Below are 23,115 nucleotides of genomic sequence, written 5' to 3'. Positions count from 1 at the left end.
AAAGAGGATAAATTGGACAACCCTGCCTTACACCTCTTGTACTTGTGAATTATCCGAAAGAAGACCCATTGATAAGAACCGAGAAGGATGCAGTTGAGTAACAAAACCTCAACCAATTACACCATTTCCTACTAAAACCACTTGAGATAGGAAAAATTCAAGAAACCTCCAATTAATTCTATCAAAAGCCTTTTCAAGATCAATTTTGCACACGATACCAGGTTTTTCCGACCTCAGTCTAGAATCAATCAACTCATTATCAATCAGAGTACCATTAATATTTTCCGGCCTTCAATATAAGCACATTGCACTGGAGATATAAGTTTATCCATAACAATTTTTAACCTTGTTGCAAGGACTTTTGCAATGATCATATAGACACTAGTGAAAAGGAATATATGTCTACAATCCTTGATTGTCTCAATGTGGTCATTTTTTGGTACGAGAGTTATGAAATTAGAATTATGTTTAGAATAGGTAATACCCGAAGTGAAAAATTCAATCACCATACCCATAATGTCTTCCTTGAAAATGCCAACACTTCTGAAAGAAAAGTATATGGAAATCATCTGGACCTGGAGCTTTGTCATTACCCGAATATCTTATGGTCTGTAAAACTTCTTTTTCAGTAAAATTAGCTTCTAAGATGACCGCCTCTGTAGATTTGATGGTGTTGAATTCAATTCCCTCTAAATCAGGCCTGATAACCTCCTTTTCAGTGAAAAGAGTGCATTAATATCCTACTATATGATCTTGCAACTGTTTCCTATTAGAAACCAATTCATCTCATATATAGTTGCCTAATTTGGTGCTATCTTCTTCTAGCATGGGCATTAGTTTAGTAATATCTAAACTAGTTTATCACACTAGGACACGCATCCCTGCCACACTTGTATTTCTCAACTTGAGACTAATTCCAAATTGAATCCAAACTGTATGTATGATCATAAAAGATTGGAAAAGATGTATGTGCAATGATCTTTTTCATTTTTTTTTTCTGAAGCAATTTTCTTTTTTCATTTTATTAAAAAAGCATAAGACTGGGTAAAATGTCAATGGTCTTCTTTTTCAAATTTAGAATCAAATTTGAAATGTCATATAGTGACGAAAGAGACTCGCAAATTACCCTTGACACCTTCATTGATGATAGATCTTTGGAAAATTAAACCACTGTGAACTACTCCGCATGTTTGTTATGACGATAGAACATTCCTTTCTCATTGTTAAAATCGTGTGTCAACCATCAAATACTGTTGCTCATGAACCCTCACTTCTATGGTAGAGAAGAATTCATTCAAAGGTATTTTGTAATATTTTCCTGCTAAGTGTTAACGATATCAGCCGGATGATCTTCAGTTGCGAAACCATATTGTTCTGTGTGTGTTTCCATTTGAACACTTCATTCTGTAAAATATATTTTTTCCCTCTTTTATAAATGTTTTTTAATACACGTAATGTTGTTCTTTCTTTTATAAATGTTTTTTATATATAGAAAAACAAAAAAGAAAAGAAAATGCTCTAATTATATGCAACATTTCTTGCTAACAAAATCCAAAAATATCTTATAAGCCCTAAGGTGAATTTCTAGCCGAGAGTACTTCCGGACTAAATAAACAAAGTTGATTTTCAAAGTGATCATACTATTATATCGTGGGTCATGGATTGGAATTCAAATCATTTTGTTGGAACTATAATTTGGGCATACCAAAATCTTCCAAGGCATACTGAATAAAGACAAAAAAGATTGTGAAATAGCAAAATCAGATAACCCCTTAACCCAAAAAATTTTTAATGGCAAATCTGCCCTTTACGTATTAGTGTTAATAATCTTGATTAGTGATTAAATATTTTTTTTAGTGATTAAAATAATTTACAGAAGTATAAGAGTTGTTTAGATGAAAAATTTGAGGAAAAAAAAATCAAAGTTTTGGTTTGGTTAAGAAGGAGAGAAAGAGAAGGAGAAAGTGAGAAAATTCTAATTCTTGATTCAATGGAGGATGAGGAGGGTCATCATTCATCTAAAAAAACCTAGGAAAATACATATCAACTACAACAATGATCCAGAAATGGCTGATTTCTTAGATTATGAGAATGATTTTACACCCACTCAAACTCAAGCTCAAACTCAAACACAAACTCAAGATGATGATTTTTATGAGCCAAATCCTAATGATGAAGACATTGATGAGGAACCCAATGCTTCTAATACACAGGTACACTTATATCCTATACTTAATCTCACTTCTATAGCTCTCAATTATCAAAAGTTAGGTTTTTTGAATCATGGTTCGGCGAAACAGGTTGAGGTTCGGCTCACATCTATGAGCCGAATCTACCAATTGATGAACGGTTCGGCTTACTGAATCTGTTTACTGCATGTGTAGAACTGTTTGCTAGACACTAGTTCGGCTTATATGAAAGTTTCATAGTAAGCCGAACAACATCCTGAATAGCTCGGAAAGAAAATAATTACCGGTTCGGCTTATATTTCGAAAATCGTATGATCCGAACATCAATTTGTTATTTTTTGGGTTAAAATATTGTTATTGGTTCGGCACATATTGAGAATATCGTAATAGCCGAACCTCGTTAATGTCCTAGGTTCGACACATATTATGATTATCGAATACGCCGAACCCCTATGCATCTCTATCTGTGACTAGGTTCGGCTTGAAATTTCATGAAATTTCATGCCGAACTGTTCATATACACTTACATGAAGCTTTTGTGAAGAACAGTTCGTCTAAAAACTCAACTCAATTTTGAGCCGAACCCAACACTGTAACCGTCATTTAATCGATGAAAAACAGCAAATAGGAGATTGGGTTTGTAAAACTTGCTTTCTTATCCTCATTTCCGGAGTTGGAGATGCAGTTGGTTCAATTTCTGGTTCAATTGGTGGTTGATTTTCAGTTTCTACACCTTCATCTTCAATTGGTTCTTCTTCTTCAATTGATGGATTAGAAGACGATTTGGTTTTCCTAGTCCCTGCTTTTCTTTGTACGAGTCATTATGTGGTTGGGTTTAATCGACGATCAAATTTTTACGAATCAACAATTAATCACGATGATGAATTTTTTTTTCGCAGGAGGGGGAAGAGTTCGGCTAGAGGAGGAGGAAGAAGAAGAGATGGTAAGGGTATTTTGATTTTTTAGAAAACTGATTTTAGATTTTTGTATTAAGGGTATATAGGTAATTGAACTACCCATAGGGCACCCCTTATAAGGTCACCCAAGATGGGAATATTGTTTTGTATGCCTAGAAAGATTTTGGTATGCCCAAAATCAGGGTTCTTTTGTTGGACTAATATTATATTTCGAAACTAAGTGGTACCTGGTTTTTCCTTATATTTAAGTTAGTCACAGCCTCACTGGCCTCAAGAAATTTAGCTTAGGCCGTTTTATTTTCAAAGGTTTAGAGCCGACCCCATTTCCTATTTTTGTTTTTGTCTGACGACGTAATATTCTGCCGCCTAATGGGGATGAACCTATGTCGTATCGTATGAGTTTGTTTATGTGGTTGGCCTAACATTTTCCATAACTGATCCAAATGGTTGTCCATTCTTGTTTTTTCATTGATGTGATTGACATATTAGTGCAACAAATATTTGAGTTGAATGGTGTTAAACCGTGCTAACTACACCCATTGACAATGGTTTGGAGTATGGTTATGAGATTAAAGAAACCATTGGTTCTTTTGACTCATTATCGGAAAAATCAACAATTAAGAATATTTCTTATGCTTCTTTACCTTGCAATGATGAAAAACTTGTGCCTTCTATTGTTAAATCTCCAAAGTTAGAATTGAAACCTCTTCCAAGTCACTTAAAGTACTTGTACTTGGGTGACAAGAAAGACTTACCTATGATTGTTTCTAATGAGCTTAGTGAATTACAGGAGAAAAAACTTCTAAGGGTGCTAAGGAAGTACAAGACGGCCATAGGATGGACAATTGCCGATATCAAGGGTATAATCCCTGCCGTTTTTATGCACAAGATCCGTTTGGAAGACGATGCAAAGCCTAGAAGGGAAGCGCAACGTCGTTTGAACCCTCCCATGATGGAAGTATTGAAAAAGGAGATACTCAAGATTTTGGACGTGGGTGTTATCTACCCCATATCCGATAGCAAGTGGGTAAGCCAGGTACAAGTAGTGCCAAAGAAATCAGGTGTCACGGTGGTGGAAAATGATAAGAACGAACTTGTCCCAACTCGTGTGCAAATCGGTTGGAGGGTTTGTATTGATTATAGAAAATTGAATGCCACCACTAGGAAGGATCACTTTCCTTTACCTTTTATTGATCAAATGCTTGAACGTTTAGCTGGACACTCTTACTATTGCTTCCTTGATGGCTATTCAGGTTACAACCAGATTGTGATAGCGCCGGAGGACCAAGATAAAACCGCTTTCACTTGTCCGTTCGGTACTTTTGCTTATAGAAGGATGCCTTTTGGCTTGTGCAATGCTCCAGCTACCTGTCAAAGGTGTATGGTAAGTATCTTCTCCGAGTCTGTTGAAAACATCATCGAAGTGTTTATGGATGAATTTAGTGTCTTTGGTGATTCATTTTACCTTTGCTTGAACAATTTGTCACTAATCCTTGAACAATCTGTTGAAACAAACCTTGTGCTGAATTGGGAGAAGTGCCATTTCATGGTAACTCATGGCATAGTTTTAGGCCATATAATATCTTCTAAAGGCTTGGAAGTTGACAAATCTAAGATAGACCTTATTCGTGCTTTAACCCCTCCCACTACGGTGAGGGAGATACGTTCTTTTCTTGGTCATGCAGGTTTTTATCGTAGGTTTATCAAGTATTTTTCCAAGATAACATTGCCACTTTGTAACTTATTGCAAAAAGATGTGGTTTTTAACTTTGATGAAAAGTATGCGGCGACATTCAATCGTTTGAAACAACTTTTGATTTCAGCCCCTATCATTAAACCACCGGATTGGAGCAAGCCTTTTGAGCTCATGTGTGATGTAAGTGACTATGCGGTTGGTGCGGTCCTTGGGCAGCGTGTGGGGAAGATACCTCATGTCATTTATTATGCTTCTAGAACGTTAAATGAGGCCCAACAAAACTACAAAACCACTGAAAAAGAGTTGTTAGCCATTGTTTTTGCTTTAGAAAAGTTTCGCTCTTATCTAATTGGTACAAAAGTTGTTGTCTTTTCTGATCATGCAACACTTAGGTACTTTCTTACAAAGAAAGAGGCGAAACCGAGGTTCATACGATGGATTTTACTCTTGCAAGAATTTGATATAGAGATCAAAGACAAGAAAGGAATTGAGAACACCGTTGCGGATCACTTCAGCCGTCTTGCTGTGGACAAGGAAACTATCCCGTTGCGTGAAAGTTTCCCGGATGAACAACTATTCTCATTGCCTTTGGAGAACCATGGTACGCTGATATTGTTAATTACTTACTTTCTAAACAAATCCCAAAGAACTTGTTTCGTGCTAAGAGGGACAAACTTAAGAAGTTAGGAAACCAATACACATGGGATGATCCATACCTATGGAAACATTGTAGTGACCAAGTAATACGAAGGTGCGTTCCCGAATCAGAATTTAATTCTATCTTGTGTTTTTGCCACTCATATGCTTGTGGAGGACACTTTGGGAGCAATAGGACCACTCTCAATGTACTAGAATGTGGTTTCTATTGGCCAACTTTGTTTAAGGATGCACATGCATTTTGTATCACATGTGATAGGTGCCAAAGAACATGCAATCTAGGTGCTCGAAATCAAATGCTACAAACTATTATTCATTTTGTTGAGGTTTTTGATGTATGGGGAATTGAATTTATGAGCCCTTTTGTCAATTCTAGTGAGAATTATTATATCTTGCTTGCCGTGGATTATGCCTCGAAATGGGTGGAAGCTAAGGCCACCCCAACTAATGATTCTAAAGTTGTTTCAGATTTTGTGTAAGCAAATATATTTGCAAGGTTTGAAATTCCAAGGGCTATAATTAGCGATGGAGGTTCGCACTTCAAAAACAGGTTCTTGCAAAGCTTGTTAAGGAAGTACAATGTGTCGCATAGGATTGCAACACCTTACCATCCGCAAACAAATGGACAAGCCGAGGTTTCTAACCGAGAGGTGAAATCCATTCTAGAGAAGACGGTGAATCCAACAAGGAAGGATTGGAGTTCGCGACTCAATGATGCTTTGTGGCATATAGAACCGCATACAAGACACCTATTGGGATGTCTCCCTTTAGGCTTGTTTACAGTAAACCTTGTCACTTACCCGTTGAAATTGAGCATAAGGCGTTTTGGGCTATTAAGCAATGCAATATGGAGTTGGATGGTGCTGATGAGCACGCAAGTGTGACGCATTTTCACCCATAACTAATTCACTATGACTAATTTAATCACTAATAATCTTGTTTTAAGTCTTTTCAAGGAAATAAGCTCTTTTGGAAAAATAGCTCGAAAAAGTGTTAAAGGCAACCAGAGGAACTGATAAAGGCGCCCATCATTTCAGATACAGGCACCCAACAAATGGATAAAGGCACCCTCTTCTTCTTCATTTGAAACAGATTCACATAATTTACGGGAGATCTCAAAGATTTAAGGAAAAGATATCTTCTTGCCTATTATACAGGAAGTTTTCATATCTTGAAGTTAAAAGAGATAATATATTGATGAGTTTGTTTTTATTCAAAAGGAGAAAGAAAATCTGTGGTTTTATTTATAAATAAAAAAAGATAATATCCCCAGGATTTTATTCTAGCAAATAGAGGAAGATGTGTGATAAATGGAGAAAGAAATTATTCATGAGATATCTTTCATTAAAGAGAAGATCTGGTGGAGTTATGGAAGAATATTTTGAAAAGATATTTGAGTAATGGGTTGTTGTGTATAAATAGGGTGCTAATAGGACCAAACAGGCATCCAGAGAGGAGGGAGTTTTGGAAGAGCAAAATAGTTGCGTTTAATTTTTCTTCATTTTCATCATTGTAAACACTTTTCGAACAATAAAATAATCTTTTAAGAGTGTCTACAACATGATGAGCTAGACCCTTACACTGGATCGACGGAGGAATCCCAATTTCATACATGGGTAAATTTATTTTATTTTCTATATGACTTTTGCACAAATTAAAATAGAATTATGATTTGAATTAATTAATTATTATTTTATTTGATGGGTCATGCTTTCTTAAATGCTTTATGTCCCATGCTTAAGATTTATAACTAATATTTTGAGAATCTACTTTGGCAAAATAAGAGTCGATGTTATTTTTATTGACGGATAATTGTTGAGAATGAATAATTGAGCCTTATGATATGAATTCGGTGGAATTCTAGTCCCAGTAGCTCTCTTTTATTATTTTCGTTAAACCTTTAAATTTAGTCTTCACAAATCTTAGAGTTCGAATCTTATATTACTACAACAACAATCAAAAATCAGATCAGGTGCTGGAAGGCAAAGGAAGTTACAACTTCAAGAGCTAGAAGAGATTCGCAATGATGCATTTGAAAGCTCACGTATTTACAAGGAAAAGACGAAAGTATTTCATGATAGTATGATCACAAAGAAACAATTTTGCATTGGGCAAAAAGTGCTTTTGTTTAATTCTCGTTTGCAATTATTTCCGGGTAAACTAAGGTCACGGTGGATTGGACCTTTTATTGTGACTAATGTGTTTTCTCATGGTGCAGTGGAAATTCGTAGTTTAGCTACAGGAAATGAACTTAAAGTGAATGGGGACCGGTTGAAACCATATTATGAGAACTTCTCTTCGGATGTCGTGGAAGGAGTTAACCTTGTGGAAGTGCTCCCTGTGGAGGAGTCGTAGAAAACGAGGAGATAGTCGGGCTGATGACTTTAAACCAAGCGCTAAATGAGAGGCAACCCATAGGTTTTGTATCTCTTATCTTTTATTTTCTTTTCTTGACATGTTTTTACTTTTTCTGATTTTTTGTCACTTTTCATGTTAGGATTTCCCATCTTGACTCTACTTGGATGACTCAATTTACATTGAGGACAATGTAAAGTTTAAGTGTGGGGAGTAGTTAAGCTTGCATTGTAAATTTTTCAATTTTTCATAATTTTTCAACTTTTGTGTAAATTAGTGAATAAAAACTCCAACTTGTAGTTAGTTTAGAGTCACATAGTATACATGTCGCTAAGATTACATCGAGATTCTCACAAGAGTGACTGAACTTAAAGATGACAGAGAACATGATTAGATTTCTTACTTGTATGAGAGTTAAAGTTGGATTTAACCATCCAAGTGGCAAATGAGGTGCAAACTGAATTCGGTAGTAGAATTTTGGTCCCCTATAGTGGAGACTACCCATGTTACATAATGTGAGGCACCGACCTTCAATTCTTTGTACGTGTCTAAATATGTGCTTTTAGAGTGTGTGTCACCGTACGTAAACTCCGGGTAGAATGGTGATCTATCCAACCTCCCACCAATAGAAGCACTACTTTGATCTCTTGAGTGTTATTTTATCAATCATGATGGTGACATCGAATTGTTAACTTACATACCACTTGTAATCTTGTTCGCAGCACCACCCACTTTATCTCTCTCTACACCAACAGGTCCATAGAAACATCATCATCATTAACAAGAGGAGCATTACAATTTGAAGGAAAGTTGAAGACGTTCAAGGTTTACAAGCAACGGTACAGAAATGAGCAGATTTCAGATTCAAGTAAAGCAACAAGAAAAGGAGCAGAATTTTTACAAGTTGAAGACTATGTACAAGAGCGAAGATTATCAAGATGAGAGTTCAAGAAGTTTATGATATCGAGACATACAAGTTGTGAAGAATCAAGCGGTAAAGTACTTACACCATGGCCTATGTACTTGCACTTTTATCTTTATTTGTATTTCATTTTCTCTTGTCTTTTAAAAAAAAAAAATTGGGACATGGTCATCATTATGCTAGGTCCCTTATAAAATAAAATAAAAAATGAAAAAGAAAAAGACAAGAGAAAATTTTGTTAGGTTCATTATTAGTTTATTTTGTTTCTATTTTTGTATTTTTTTTAGCTTTCTCTCTTAAAAAAAAAGAAGAGAAAAAAAAAGAGACAAGAAAAATGTGTTGTATTATATTTTTGGTTTGTTTTCAGTTTTGTTCTTTCAATAAAGCCAATGGAAATAAGGAATATTCGTAATGAAGTTTCAAGCAACAAGGAATTAGAGGAAAGAATCACATTGTCAAGATTCTACGAAGTTCAAGAGTTATCATCAAGAGTTGAAGACCGAAGACGAAGATGAAGACAAGGATTGAAGACCGGAGACGTTTCTATGGATGCTGTGAGAGTGGTGCTAGCTGCACGTCGAACAAATAACCAGGTAAGTAAGCATATTCCCACCTTCGTTAAGTGGTTGATTTCCTTTCTTAGAGATCGTCAGAAAAATGGGTTTTCAAAAATGATAAAAGATGTGGGTTTTCAAAATTATTCGGAGGGTTTTTGCCTTCCTACCATTCAAGGTGTCGCAGGATTCTCTCTTCATTCCTACCTGGACACATGTGTGACCCATAAAAAAGCTATTTATTATTGAGAGCAACTTCATAAAATCTTGTGAGGCATAGTCGAGACTCTTGATCACTCCGAACCTGATTTCTTTCGAGAAGGGATGGTTATTTCTCTCTCAACTTTTAAGGATGAGATTATGTTCATATATATGTCTAACTTCTTATGACTAGTATGCAGAATCTCTATGTCTTCTTAGCGCGTTGGATGCTATCATTTCGGAGAACTAGTAAGTTGGAAAAGTAGGTTTTGCGGGTATATATCTAGTAAGCCCTCACGAGACTATAACTCGTCCACAAGGGACACCTAGGGGTTCAAAGGCTTGTTATACATGCTAAGTGTGACCGTAGCCTCGACGACATGGAGTTGTATGTATGGTTTAGAAATTGTTTTCTTTGATTTTCTCGAGGACTAGAAAAGTCTAAGTGTGGAGGAATTTGATAGGTTTTGTAAAACACCTTAATTATTATCTATTGTTTATGCTTTCTTTGCGAGTTTTCATGTAAATTATGTATCTTATGTTTGCTTTTGAGTTTTATAGGTGTTTTGGAGTCATTGGAACAAAAGAAAGTGTAACTCGTTTAAATCCTGGATTTCATCTCATCATATTGGGGAGAGCGAAAAGACGAAGCCAGTGGCGAAAGAATGAGGCCATTCCGACGTCGCACGAGAAAGTTATGAGCATAATCATACTGACAGTACATGTAAAGGGGTACCATTTCAGTTGTCCCTTATCCAGTAGTACATGGGTGGCTATATCAATCTTTACTCCTACACAAAACCTGAATTTCAGAGAAGATTTATTTCTTCTTATCATTAGCTTTCTTTTACTCCACCTGAAGTTCAGAGAGATAAAATGGTGCGGCTGCTGTCTAAGAAATTGTTGGCAGTGGCAAGCATCTGGATCGAATTTAAGGAGATGAGGATGTGAAATTTAAGCTCAGCTGGGAGGATGAAGAACAGAAAGAAATTCTGAGTTTGAGGAGATGAGATCAGGGTTTTGTAATTTTGAACCTGGAGTTGAGATATGAGAGAAATCGAGAATGAATCCGAAGAGAAAGGGTTTTGAGATGAATTAGAATAGGGGTGTTTCTCAGATTCAAGTTTACATTGAAGAAGCTATGGTGCTGATGTTCAATTCAGAAGAAGGAAATTAGGGTTTGGAGCTGTTGTTGTGGACAGATGAGAGAAATGGAATCTGGTTGCTATTGAGAGTCAAGAAACCAGAGATGATTCTGGAAATGAGACCGAGAATATGATGTTGTTCTATCTAGGTTAGAGAATCATGGGAAGAAGAAAATACTGATGCTGTTGATGTGAACCAGAGAAGAAAGGGGTCTTGAACACAGAGATGACGAACTCAGATGAAGAGAAGGATTGGGAGAAGAAATTCGAGCTTCTTCTGTTGAATCCAAGATGGGTATTTGTTGAATTGAATATTAGATGAGGTTGGGAGCGAATCTGAGTTGAGCAGCGAAGAACATTGATTGCAGGGTTAGATGAATGTTTAGGACATGGGTTCGTGTGTTGATATTCAAGGGTTTACTGAGATTGTAAAGTCTGTCATGTTCAGGTGGTGGATGTCTGGGATTGATTAGACAAAACTGGTACTGGTAGTCGGTGAAAGAAGATGAGAATTGTGACCTGAGCAGGTGGAGTTGTTACTTCAGTGGAACAAGTGGAGCAGAGACTGAGAAGTGAGATTTGAATTAGTGCTTGATCTCATGAACGAGATTTGGGTTCTCTGTGACTGATATGGAGAATGGAGGAATGAATTTCTTAGATGTATGCTTAGGATATGAAGCAGCTAATGACCTGATGGCAGAGGAGTTGGTGCTGTAAATGGAATGGCTGTGGTGATTGTCATGGGAGAGCAGATGTTGTAGTTGCAGTTTCGCGACTGATGGAATTACAGGTTATGCCTTTGGTGGAAATTTTGCTGAAGTTATAGATGAACCAGTAGGATTACTGCATAAAAAGAATGAAGTTGCTGTTGTTGCAGGCGATTGCAGATTGTGGATTCTGGTGGAGTCATGAGCTGAGTTTATGGAAGTTGAAATTGCAGAACAATGGATGGTGTTATTGATTGAGCTAATGGGAACTCATGGAAAAGCTGGTTGTGGTATCTGGTTGTGATGGATGCAGTTCATGCCATGGAGATGGTGTTGCTCAAGAAGGGTATGCTCTGGTTCTGTAATGAGCTGAAATGCAGAGACAAAGAACAAGGTTAAGAGGGGCTGGAATAGATGTTGCGGCTGAGATTGTAGGAGAAGAATTGTGCAATTGCAGTTGCAGGTGCCGTGGCTGGGAAATTACAAAGAAGAATGTTGTTCATTACAGGGAATGGAGTGAGTAATGATGCTGAGCAACACAACGGCGCAGCTGAACTGAAGCTAAAGGAATGATGTTGTGTTGCAGAAAGGATGCTGTTACAGAAATGCAGAAGTGGTTGTACGCAGTGCTCAGGTTGCAGAGCTGAAGTGCAAGAATGAAGCATCAAAATGGCGCATGAATGAACCAGCCTGTGCAAGATGGCATTGGCCTAGCTGAGTTAGCCTCTGACTCAGACATTACTTATCTGACTAGCAGCTGATTCATCCTATGACTGAGTTGACCAGATGAATCGGTTGTGACTCAGTTGACTGGTCTTGCTTTGACCTATTTGACCGGTGCTCGGTTTGACTCTTACCAGTCACCTGAAGATGATTTCCGACTACTTTTCCGGCTAAATTCCGGCCGATGATACCAGTTTTCCGGCGACAGTTTTTGGGGCATATTTTCTACATGGGTTTTTCTCATATATGGGCTTGGTGGATTTTCATCTAATGGACTTTGAAGACTAGACCTAATTTTGGAAAGCAAAGAATATAAAAGAAGAGTCTTTTACAACTTGGGAAGGACGTATCATGCTTGGAGATAAGGAGAGAGCCGCTTTTACTTACGCTACTAGGGTTTGCTCTGTTTTCATCTTCTTTATTTAATTATTGATTATGATGAACTAAATATCTATGAGTAGCTAAATCGTATATTATTGGTTAAGGATGTAGTCCTATTTCTAAAACTTGTGCTTGATTAATGCATTAGTTTTCTCTCTTGATTATCGTTCACATCTCTACTGTTTTAATATCACATGATTGATGTATTGTGATAGAATTAGATGTTTGTTTAGTTGAGTGGCCAATCAATTCAACTTACATCATTGTCCATAAATATTTTAGGGTTTTCATCGAGCGATAACCCCAAATACAAGTAGCATGATATGATTACGGTTTGTAGTGATATACTCTTGTAATCATATGTAGAGTTTGACCATTGTCCGAATTGTCATGCGCAATGTATGACAACGCATTGATTAGCCTATTTCCCAAACTTAATGCTCCTAGGAATTGAACTTAATTAGCGCAAGGCGTTAGGTTATTCTTTAGGTAGAGTTCACATACGCAGCTCTAGTGTGTGTGTTGATAAACTTAGGAAATTATAGATTATCTTGCTCTCTTGATACTCTAGGCTTTTGATGATAAAAAGATTAAATTGTAATTCTAATCATGTATGCAAGCACATGTTTAAGATTGAAGATGAATTCCTTGACCAATATCTCTCTATTGATTATTTTCAACTATTTTCATTAATTTATTGCTTTGTTTATTTTGATAAAACAAAAATCCCCCCATTGGTTACTAAGAAACTAGAAATTTTATAACAACAATTGCTTCTCTGTGGAAACGAACTCTTCCTTACCTTGTACTTCATTTATATTTTGTTGAGTAAGAAAGTGAATTATTTTTTACGCATACGACTGCGATCACCTACTGCTCAAAGTAAGGTTCGTGATGGTGCCCCTACTCGTTATGGTAATTTTCGCCCCTGGGCTTCGAATTTCGCTGGCATGAATTTCAACTATCATATTGAAGCTGTTGACCCAGATGAGGCTGGTGATGAGGAGAGTTGCGAGCACGTTTTTCCTTCGAAGAGCTCGAAGAGTGCTGTTACTGTCAATGTATGATTCTATTTTTACTATGTTATATAATCCTTTGCCCCTAGAATCAGAGATTTGACGTTCGTTTGCTAATAGGATTCGAAGAAGAAGAAAATTAGTTCTATGGAGTCGTCAACCATGGAGGTTGGAGACTCAGGAATCCCTGAAGTGACCAATCCGGTGGGTGACGAGGATGTTTTTGACGAAGAATATGATGGAACGCATTGAGACCACTCCTCACGTCAATGAAGATACCGAAGAAGAGGCTGTCCCCGAGGGGAACAAGGATAATACAATGGCTGATCCTGAAGTTACTCCACTCGTCATATGGATGAAGGTGCTGGTCTTCATTCGTCGGTCCCTGGAACGATGAACATCTCGGAGCAAAACCCTAAGTTCTCCTTCGGCAGGATTTACTCATTTGGTGATCAGGTGGACATTGGTGCCGCGCTGGGGATGGCTTCAGAGTTTAGGTTGTTGTACCCTAACGACGACTGGGAAGTAACCTCCGAAGACGATGGTGAAAAGGCGCCTAACGAAGAGGAAAGTTCTGACGGCAAAGATGTTGAGCGTCGTGCCGCAAAAGAGTCAAAGGGAAAAGGACCGTCTCTGGTGGAGATACCGCTGGGGATAATGATGAAAGAAATGCTGATGAAGGAGACGCTGCTGGTACTTTCGTCTGAAAACTTTGTGGCTGCTGTGAAGGGTGGCGGGGATGATGAGACCTTTCAGTGGTTGAAGAAGATGGGCCTCATGAATGTACCTCATGCTTCCCCAGAGGTTCCCGGGGAGAGGCCCTTTGATGCCTTTAACAGTCAGTGGATGCAACTGTCATCCCGTGAACGAGTTGCCGAAGTCTGGGAACATGATATGGGTGTTACTGCTTCGAGTCTGCTGGACAATCCTCACACTTATATCTCTGATATGATGGCCATAGATGACGGTCATCGGTATAGTTTCCCTCAACAACGCTTTCTTGAGGTAATGAATTTGTAGTTGTTGACAATGGATTAATCGTGTTTTGTTCTCTCTTATTGATTCGTTCATTCTTTGTTATCACAGTTGGTGAAGAGTGAGTACTGCGATAATACTTTCTACCAATTCTTTAAGGCTAAAGCGCTGAAGTTGGAGTCTAAACTTCGTCAGAGGGACGATGAACTTGAGTCTGCAGAAGAGTCTATTGGAGCCAAAGATAAAGAGATCCAGGAGTTGAAAGAAAATTTGAAAGAGAAAGAGCAGGCTGGCCCTGCCGAAGAACAGATTCATCAGGAGGTAGCTTCTCTTCGTGGAGATTTGGAGAAGGCGCGTGCTGAAACTTCGTCTTCCATAGGTTCGTTTCTTCTTCTCGTATCCTTCTCTTACCTTCTAAGTGTTATCTTACCTTCCATATTAATTCAGCGGGCGTGCCAGAGAATTAATATGGCTTCGGGGTGAGAGGAATCACCAAGCTTCGCGGATTAAAGAGTTGGTTGGAAAGATCATAAAGGAAGCAGATAAGTGGAACGGTCGCGCCGCTCAGCATAACAAGATATTGGTGGACGTGCGCAAGCAGAGAGATCATATGATAGCATTAAAAAATTCTCTGTCTGCTGCTCGTACTCAGTATGAAGGTGCCATGGAATGGACACGCCAATCTCTCCATGAGGATAGGGATGAGGTTTCTCGACTGGAGGCGAAGGTGACGGACTTGGAAGTGGAGCTCCGTCAAGCCGATCGTCTCATGGTCTTGATGTCCGGGAATATATACAACGGTTAGTTAGGGAGAGAGACGATGCTAGGGCATAGGCACATGCTCTTAGTAAGGCCTTGTCTGATTCTCGTGCTGATGTCGCCCGATTGGTAGATTCGGAAAAAAACCTGGAAGTTAACATGTGTAGGCTCACCAAAGGGATAAAGGAGATGAGTAATGAAGTCAACCGTCTTCATCATTTAGATTCTATGAAGCAGGTAGAGTTGGATGAGTGCCAATTTTCTCTTAAAACCTTCAAATGGACTATAAGAAAATTTCCGATGAATACGATTTTCTTGACGAAGATTGAGACGCTGTAGTTAATGAGTTTGAGATATCCTCGGCTAATGTCGAAGGTATACATTCGTTTGGTTGTGGATAAATTCTTAATTTATTTATTCTAACTGTTTTGCTTCTTCTGCTTCAAAGCTCGAGAGGCAACTTGGCCATGCAAATGAAAAGCTTGAAAAGGCTCAATCTGAGCTAGTTAATCAGCAAGGGAAGACGGAGTACTATGAAGGGCTAGCGGGGTCTCGAGATGTAGCTGCGAAGGAATCAGCGAAAGAAGTCTGGAGTGAGCGTTCCTTCATCTCAAAAAGAACGTTCTGCCGGTCACACTGATTTTCCTGAGCCAAAGTAGGACCTTCTGATAGAATTGAAGCCTGATCTTCGTTGATTATGTAGCCGTGGGCTATTTTTTGTGTATCTTTTGCGTTTTTTGCTTGCTTTCCCAGGCTTGTAATCAACTCTTATGAAATGGATCATCAATGTTCTTTTAAGTATGTACAATTTCGATTCATCTGCATTGTCGATCAGTTTAGTTTTTTACAGAATAAATGATTCTAAGCATTAAAAAAATAAAAAGTGTTTGGTGGCGACAACGAGGGTATATACCTTCGTTATTGACTTTGGACCTGTCACCCCGTCGGCTAACCCTGGGCCAGAGGATTACCGAACGGTGGGGGTTAATGCAGCGCTCTCGGATATGTGATGCGTTATTGAGTTATTTACATGCATCCATTATGCAGAAGCGCTGCCTTATTGTCTGGTTGGGTATCTCTTTCCACTGGAATCCTTCCCCATGGTATTACACTTATAGACGCTGATAGCGGAGTCCGGAGAGATTGTATATAATACTTTCCCCAATATAATGGTGAGGTCTGCTACTCCTCGACCAGAGTTAGAAACATGTCAAGTGGATACGTTGTCTTCTTCTTCTGGTACTCTTCACACAGATGCAGATCTGCGTTGCTTCATGGGTAGTATGGCTTGAGGTATTTTGCATTCCAAGGGTGCCTTAATATTTCTCCTTTTAGGTTACGCAGGTAGTACGATCCCTTCCCTGCGATATCGTGTTTGACAAACGGCCCTCCCCAGGTTGGTGCTAATTTTCCCCATTTTCTTTCTCGTTGATATTTCGGTATGGTACGTAGCACATACTGCCCTTCTACGAAATTCCTAAGTTCAACCTTTTTATTGTACTCTCTTGCTACTCTACGTTGATAGTTTTTCATCCTTTGTAACGCTGCTTCTCTTCTTTCTTATAGATCATCGAGTCTCTCTAGCATCATGTCTGTTGTGAGGTTCTTCTCCCATGCTTCGGTCTTTGTGGTGGGCATGATGATATCTATGGGGATGACTGCTTCGGTCCCATACGTAAGAAGGAAAGGAGATTCTCCGGTCGCTGAACTTCTCGTGATTTGGTACGACCATAATGCATTGTGTAATTGTTCACGCCATCGGCCTTTATGCTCATCCAACGATTTCTTGAGGATAAGAGACAACATTTTATTTGTGGCTTCGTCTTGGACATTGCTCTGGGGATAGATGGGAGTGGACTTGTTCTTCCTGATCTTGAACGTGTCGAACAACATATCGATGTTCTTTCCTTGAAATTGCTTGCCATTATCGGAAAAAATTTCTGCGGGAATGCCGAACCTGCAAATAATATTTTGAAAAATGAATGTGAATACATCCACATCTATAATTCTTGCAAGAGACTTGGCTTCCACCCATTTGCTGAAGTAATCACTAGCTACTATCAAGAATCTCTTTCCTGTCCCTTCAATTAGTGGTCCAACGATGTCGACTCCCCATTTTGCAAATGGACATGGACTTCCCACTGAATTTAACTCTGTTTTCGTAGCACGGATTATTTTGGCGAACCTCTGGCATTCTTCGCATCTTCTGGACATCCTGGAAGCGTGTTGTATCATCTGCGGCCAATAGTATCTTTGCATTTTAGCTTTTTCGGCCAATGATCTCATTCCGCTGTGATTGCTAGCGTCTCTATAGTGAATGTCCTACAAGATACGATACCCCTCTTGTCTGTATAAACATCGTAAGAGAGGTCCGAGGAAGGATTTCTTTTACAAGATTTCGTCACGAAGTTCATATCTCCGTGACTTTGATTGCACTTTTCGGGATTGCTTCATATCGGCAGGCAATGTCCCCTCTTTGAGGAAAAGATAAACTTCGGTCCTCCAGTCTTCTTCGTTACTAAAGTTTTCGTCTTCATTAGGTATTGTCATGATATCGTCTTCGGCGAAGTCTTCAACAATATCTTCTCCTGCATCGTCTTCAGCAATGTCCTCTCCTACATCGTCTTCACGATTTGTTGTAGCGAGGACCTGCTGTGGGGAGATCGAAGGCTCGTATACTGTTGTTATATTGATGGGTTTGACGTTCTCATCTTTCAACATTGAAGAAATGTAGGCTAAGGCGTCGGCGTGTCTTAGATATTTTCTGCATAGATGTCGGAATTTGATGTTCGGTATTTGTGATGCTAGAGTTTGGACCAGGTCCATGTACGCTGATAGAGTCTCGTCATATGTGTTATACTCCAACTCTATTTGTCGAATGACCAGCTGTGAATCGCTTGTTAGGCGTACGTCGGTTATCCCCATTTCTATGATCGATCAGAGAGCATGTACCACATCTTCGTCCTCCACAATGTTGTTGGTGTTCCCTTCGAATTCCAATATAAGTGCATGCACGATCCTATCCCCGGTGGGTGTCGTGATTAAGATCCCTATGCATGCACCTTCCCTATTCCTGGACCCGTCGACGAAGACTTCCCATCTCCTCTGGCTTGAGGGCTCGGGTACATCCTTCTGGATCCTTTCCATCTTCTTCTACTCCTGATATGTCCTTCACTTCTTCACCGTTATCCAGAGGTAAGTCTGCTAGGAAATCCGCCAAGACTTGTGATTTCTGGGCATTTTGGATCTCGTGGATAATGTTGAATTGTTCCAATTGCGTATTCCACTTTGTTATTCTTCCTATCTTTCCGGAATTTTTGAGAACAACCTTGTTGATGGTGGTTTTTAGATTAGGGTTAAAATCGTAAAACCTTACATCTGACATGACGTCACTACAACCACTAGCGCATTTATTGAATCATTCAACATACCTACGTAAGAATTACCATGGTACCTTTTTTTTATATACATGTGTCATGTTCCACGGCAGAACCCTTAGTATTGACCCACATCATCTTCGTACACACCAAACCCTAATTCTCATGCTACCGCCCCAAGGCATGCCAACAATGCCAGCCGCACCACTGTGCCAATGGCAAACCATGCCAACCACATCTCCGCGCCAAGGCATGCAAACCATGCCAGCCGCACCACTGTGCCAATAGCAAAGCATGCCAGCCACATCTCCGCTCCAAGGCATGCCAGCCGCACCACTGTGCCAATGGCAAACCATGCCAGCCACATCTCCGTGCCAAGGAATGCCAACCATGCCAGCCGCACCACTGTGCCAATGGAAAACCATGCCAGCCACGTCTACCGCGCAAAGGCATGCCAACCATGCTAGGCGCACCATGCGCCAATGGCATGCCAAACCCTTGGCCCCACCATGCCAAGCCAACCGCACCTTGCCTTGGCCCCCAACCATGCTAGCTGCATCATGCGCCAATGGCATGCCAAACCCTTGTCCCCACCATGCCGAGCCAACTGCACCTTACCTTGGCCCCAACCATTCTATCCGCACCATGCGCCAATGGCATGCCAAACCCTTGGCCCCACCATGCCAAGCCAACCGCGCCTTGCCTTGGCCCCAACCATGCTAGCTGCACCATGCACCAATGGAATTCCAAACCCTTGGCCCCACCATACCACGCCAACCGCACCTTGCCTTGGACCCACCATGCCAAGCCGTCCGTACCAAACCCTTGGCCCCACTATGCCAAGCCATCAGCGCCTTTGTCCTTGGCCCCACCATGCCGGCCTTCCCCATGCGTCTACGAAAACGAAGGCGTGCGACGATCAACGGCCACCCTTCCATCCTAGATGCAAATCCTAGCCGTCCAAGGTCGCCAAACAACGCATGGTAACCTTTTGCCCAAAACCCTAGTTTTGGCCACGCCAAACCGCGCCAAGGCATGCCATGCCACATGTGCCAATGGCATGCCAACCACTTTCCGCGCCATACCATGCCGTCCTTCCCCATGCGACTACGAAAACGAAGGCGTGCGACGATCAACGGCCACCCTTCCATCTTGGATGCAAATCCTAGCCGTCCAAGGTCGCCAAACAACGCATGGTAACCTTTGGCCCAAAACCCTAGTTTTGGCCACGCCAAACCGCGCCAATGCCAATTGCATTCCAACCACCTTGCCGCGCCATACCATGTTGGCCTTCCCTATGCGGCTACCAAAACAAAGGCGTGCGACAATCAACGACCACCCTTCCATCCTAAATGCAGATCCTATCCGTCCAAGGTCTCCAAACAACGCATGGTAACCTTTGGCCCAAAACCCTAGTTTTGGCCACGCCAAACCGCGCCAAGGCATGCCATGCCACATGTGCCAATGGCATGCCAACCACCTTGCCACGCCGTACCATGCCGGCCTTTCTCATGCGGCTACCAAAACGAAGGCGTGCGAAGATCAACGGCCACCCTTCCATCCTAGATGCAAATCCTAGCCGTCCAAGGTCGGCAAACAACGCATGGTAACCTTTGGCCCAAAACCTTAGTTTTGACCATACCAAACCGCTCCAAGGCATGTCATGCCACATGTGCCAATGGCATGCCAACCACCTTGTCGCGCCATACCATGACGGCCTTCCCTATGCGGCTACCAAACCGAAGGCCTGCAACAATCAACGACCACTTTTTCATCTAAGATGCAGATCTTAGACGTCCAAGGTTACCAGCTAACGCATGGCAAGCTTTGGCCCTAGTTTGGTCGCGCCTAAACAAAGACAAAACCCTAACTTTTGGCCGCGCTTAAACTGGGACATATTAAATCCATACTGACCATACTTTCATGCCACTGGCTACCAAATGAAAGGTTGCAATAATCAACGGCTACCTTCCTCTTAAGATGCAAAATCTCGACCGTTGAAAGTCACCACCGAGCCGGCAAGTCTTCTAATCTCAACTTGCCAGACAACAACAACATGCTACATGTTTTCCACGAAAACACTCGAGACATCAACACATGTCACAAACTGGGGGATGCACATTGGGTATTGGTTTGGCGGTTTACAGCGTGCGACGTACACTACGCTCGTTATTAGAAAGTGTCATAAGGATGAGGCGGTTAGTAAATACAGGGAGTAATGGTGAAACGCTTTCTTTTATGGAACATCAATTCCAAGAGTTACCGGTTACCACCTCCTCCCATTTACTCACCCGTTTTCCATTTCTTAATGAGACCAGAGTATATTTTACTTCGACTTGTATAAATAGGCATTACCTATAACCACCGAACAACAAATTCGGGTCAGGAGCATACAACACTCAGAAAACGTTTTCTAGCTTTCCCATCTGTTGGCTTCCCACTTTCTGATACAAGTCACAAAACAGCTACTCTTCCAGAATCAACTATTCTGGTCTCAACACTCTCTTAGCTTCCCTGCCCAAAACCAACCCTTCTCCTCCACTTTGTTACCGAAGCAAGTCTGGAACGACCATTTCTTGGTTTAGGCTGGACTTGTACATATTGATCTCTCGAATCTAAAGTACTCCCTTGCAGTACATTGTTTAGGGTTTAGATTTGTTTCTCACCCACATCACACGAAATTACCGAAACCAACAGAAACTATTTTCACCCTCAAACAATTGGCGATTACAATGGGAGATTGGTTTTTCGGTTACAATGTAAATTTTCAATCCCCAATCTCATACTTCGACCTAGACGTCATAACGGTAGAGGAAAATGATCCGCTCATGGATCGACGACTCAGCTACCAGACGAACCGATACGATCCGCTCAGGGATCGACGACTCAGTTACCAGACGACCCGATTACCAGTCATGACACGGCAAGGGGCGACTGGGGACTTCCCAGAGGTTAAAAGCAAATGATTCTCCCAGGGATTGACGACTCGATTATCAAGTGACTCAGGGACGACTGGGGACTTTCCACAATTCCGGTGCTTCTCACAAAACTCGGACTTGCACCTGACTCATTTTTCGTTAGCAGATCCAAAAAACCGAGTAAGTCTTTCCTAGACAAAATACATGGTTTACTATTTCAAGTTTTCACGGGAATGATAAAACCGATAGCCATGTTATCTTTCATCCCATGCCATCTACCGAAACGCAACGTTCACGGTTCCATATCTTCCCTGCGATGTTTGTGTCACTTACAATCATAACCAAAAACGGCATCATCCTAAAACAGTTCATCCCGAATAATAATCCAAAAGCCTCATAGGTAACACTTGTCTATCAACCCAAAAATCCAGAAAATCAAAACCATAAAGCCAGGTGTTTCATTTGCCTTTCAAAAAAAAAAAAACGAAACGGAAGAATTTCAGAAGATAGAAGTGCATTCAAATGAAGCCATTCAACGGTGTTTTGCTCTTCTCGAAAAAGGCGTCCTTCATCATTTGGAGGATCGCCTATTTCAGCTCCAACTCTTTGGACAGCCTTTCGACCTCCGCTTCTTGTTGTTTGACCACGTCCGCAGAAGGACCTTCGGTCACCTTGGCCTGCAAATTTTGGATCTCAGAGAAACCCTAACGCCCAATTCCTCTTGGAATCAGTCACCTACCCGTACATACATATTCATGAGGTAGCCAACGCTACTACAGTGATATTCGAAGAGAAGAACAATATTTTTACAGATTCATGGAAGGCATACCTATGGCTAGGATTTGCCCCAAAACAAGAAAACAAATTGAAAGAGAAACGCTGGAGTACATAGCTGGAATACGCTTGCCCACTTTATTACTACCGCGCTACTGCTAACACCAGGACGTGAGAACAAAGATACGAGATAAAAAGGAGAGCCAACCCCTTTCATACGCATAATACTTTTGGAATTTGAATAAGGAAATGATTTCATATTTGAGATGCGTATGGAAAGAGGCAACTGGGCCCGCAAGAACAATTCCACGCCACGCCACGCCAGCGCCGTGCCAAGCCAACGCTGTGCCAAGCCAACAGTCCGCGCCATGCCCATCCAACAGTCCGCACCATACCAAATCCAAGCCAGCGCCCATTCCAAGTCGATCCAACGCTAACATCTTGCATCTTTCCAGCGCCAACAGCTTGCATCCTTCCAGCGCTAACAACTTGCATCTTTCCAGTGCCAGTAGCTTGCATCCTTTCAGCGTTGCCTTTTGAACGCCCAGTAGAAGGGATCAGCAATCTAATTTCATCACACGTAAAGATCAGGAACGACTTCTCCAAAATCGAAGCAAAGAAAATCAGCACCCCCCCTGAGTTCACAAAGACTCTCTTCCTGTCAGGAGCTGCATGATTTCCTGGGACTTCGCCCACAAAATCGTGCAGTCTATGATGAAACACTTATGTGAGATTTTGTAGGTGCAGCGTCAAGACATATTCGCAGCCCTCAACCGCACTGCATCAAGGAAGCAGCTGTTTCCAACCAGAGAAGCCGTTCCCAAACCCCAACCTCTCCTGGAAAGCACA

The 23,115-nt window shown here is 40.8% G+C and overlaps 2 protein-coding genes across 5 annotated transcripts; one reads left to right on the top strand and one right to left on the bottom strand.

The window, feature by feature from the left end:
- The first annotated feature begins 13,206 nt into the window (after positions 1–13,206).
- LOC113347402 lies at positions 13,207–16,015 on the top strand. Of its 4 annotated transcripts, none has more exons than XR_003358974.1 (5): positions 13,207–13,508; positions 13,584–14,468; positions 14,550–14,817; positions 14,886–15,434; positions 15,646–16,015. XR_003358974.1 is itself a non-coding variant. In XM_026591046.1 (4 exons), exons 2-4 carry the CDS (start codon positions 13,815–13,817, stop codon positions 14,903–14,905), a joined length of 930 nt encoding a protein of 309 aa, XP_026446831.1. In that variant the 5' UTR covers positions 13,207–13,508; positions 13,584–13,814; the 3' UTR covers positions 14,906–16,015. The 4 variants fall into 4 exon arrangements, 2 of the variants coding, with proteins under 2 accessions (XP_026446831.1, XP_026446830.1); XR_003358975.1 differs by having other exon boundaries at positions 14,886–15,572; XM_026591046.1 differs by having other exon boundaries at positions 14,898–16,015.
- Positions 16,016–17,585: 1,570 nt separating this feature from the next.
- Positions 17,586–18,122, bottom strand: LOC113350857. The gene has a single exon (XM_026594964.1). It carries the CDS (start codon positions 18,120–18,122, stop codon positions 17,586–17,588), a length of 537 nt encoding a protein of 178 aa, XP_026450749.1.
- Between the last annotated feature and the right edge of the window lie 4,993 nt (positions 18,123–23,115).

Source organism: Papaver somniferum, chromosome 2 (genome assembly GCF_003573695.1).
Source record: "Papaver somniferum cultivar HN1 chromosome 2, ASM357369v1, whole genome shotgun sequence".
Taxonomy (NCBI): domain Eukaryota; kingdom Viridiplantae; phylum Streptophyta; class Magnoliopsida; order Ranunculales; family Papaveraceae; genus Papaver; species Papaver somniferum.
This window is presented reverse-complemented; position numbering and strand designations above follow the sequence as displayed.

What these genes read in the sequence shown, in the direction of transcription:
- LOC113350857 (XM_026594964.1), bottom strand. Translation starts at nt 18,122, where the DNA reads ATGGGGATAACCGACGTACGCCTAACAAGCGATTCACAGCTGGTCATT.
- LOC113347402 (XM_026591045.1), top strand. Translation starts at nt 13,815, where the DNA reads ATGGATGAAGGTGCTGGTCTTCATTCGTCGGTCCCTGGAACGATGAAC. An exon ending in CTCAACAACGCTTTCTTGAG is followed by an intron (nt 14,469 to 14,549) that starts GTAATGAATTTG and finishes TTGTTATCACAG; the next exon opens with TTGGTGAAGAGTGAGTACTG. An exon ending in TGAAACTTCGTCTTCCATAG is followed by an intron (nt 14,818 to 14,885) that starts GTTCGTTTCTTC and finishes ATATTAATTCAG; the next exon opens with CGGGCGTGCCAGAGAATTAA.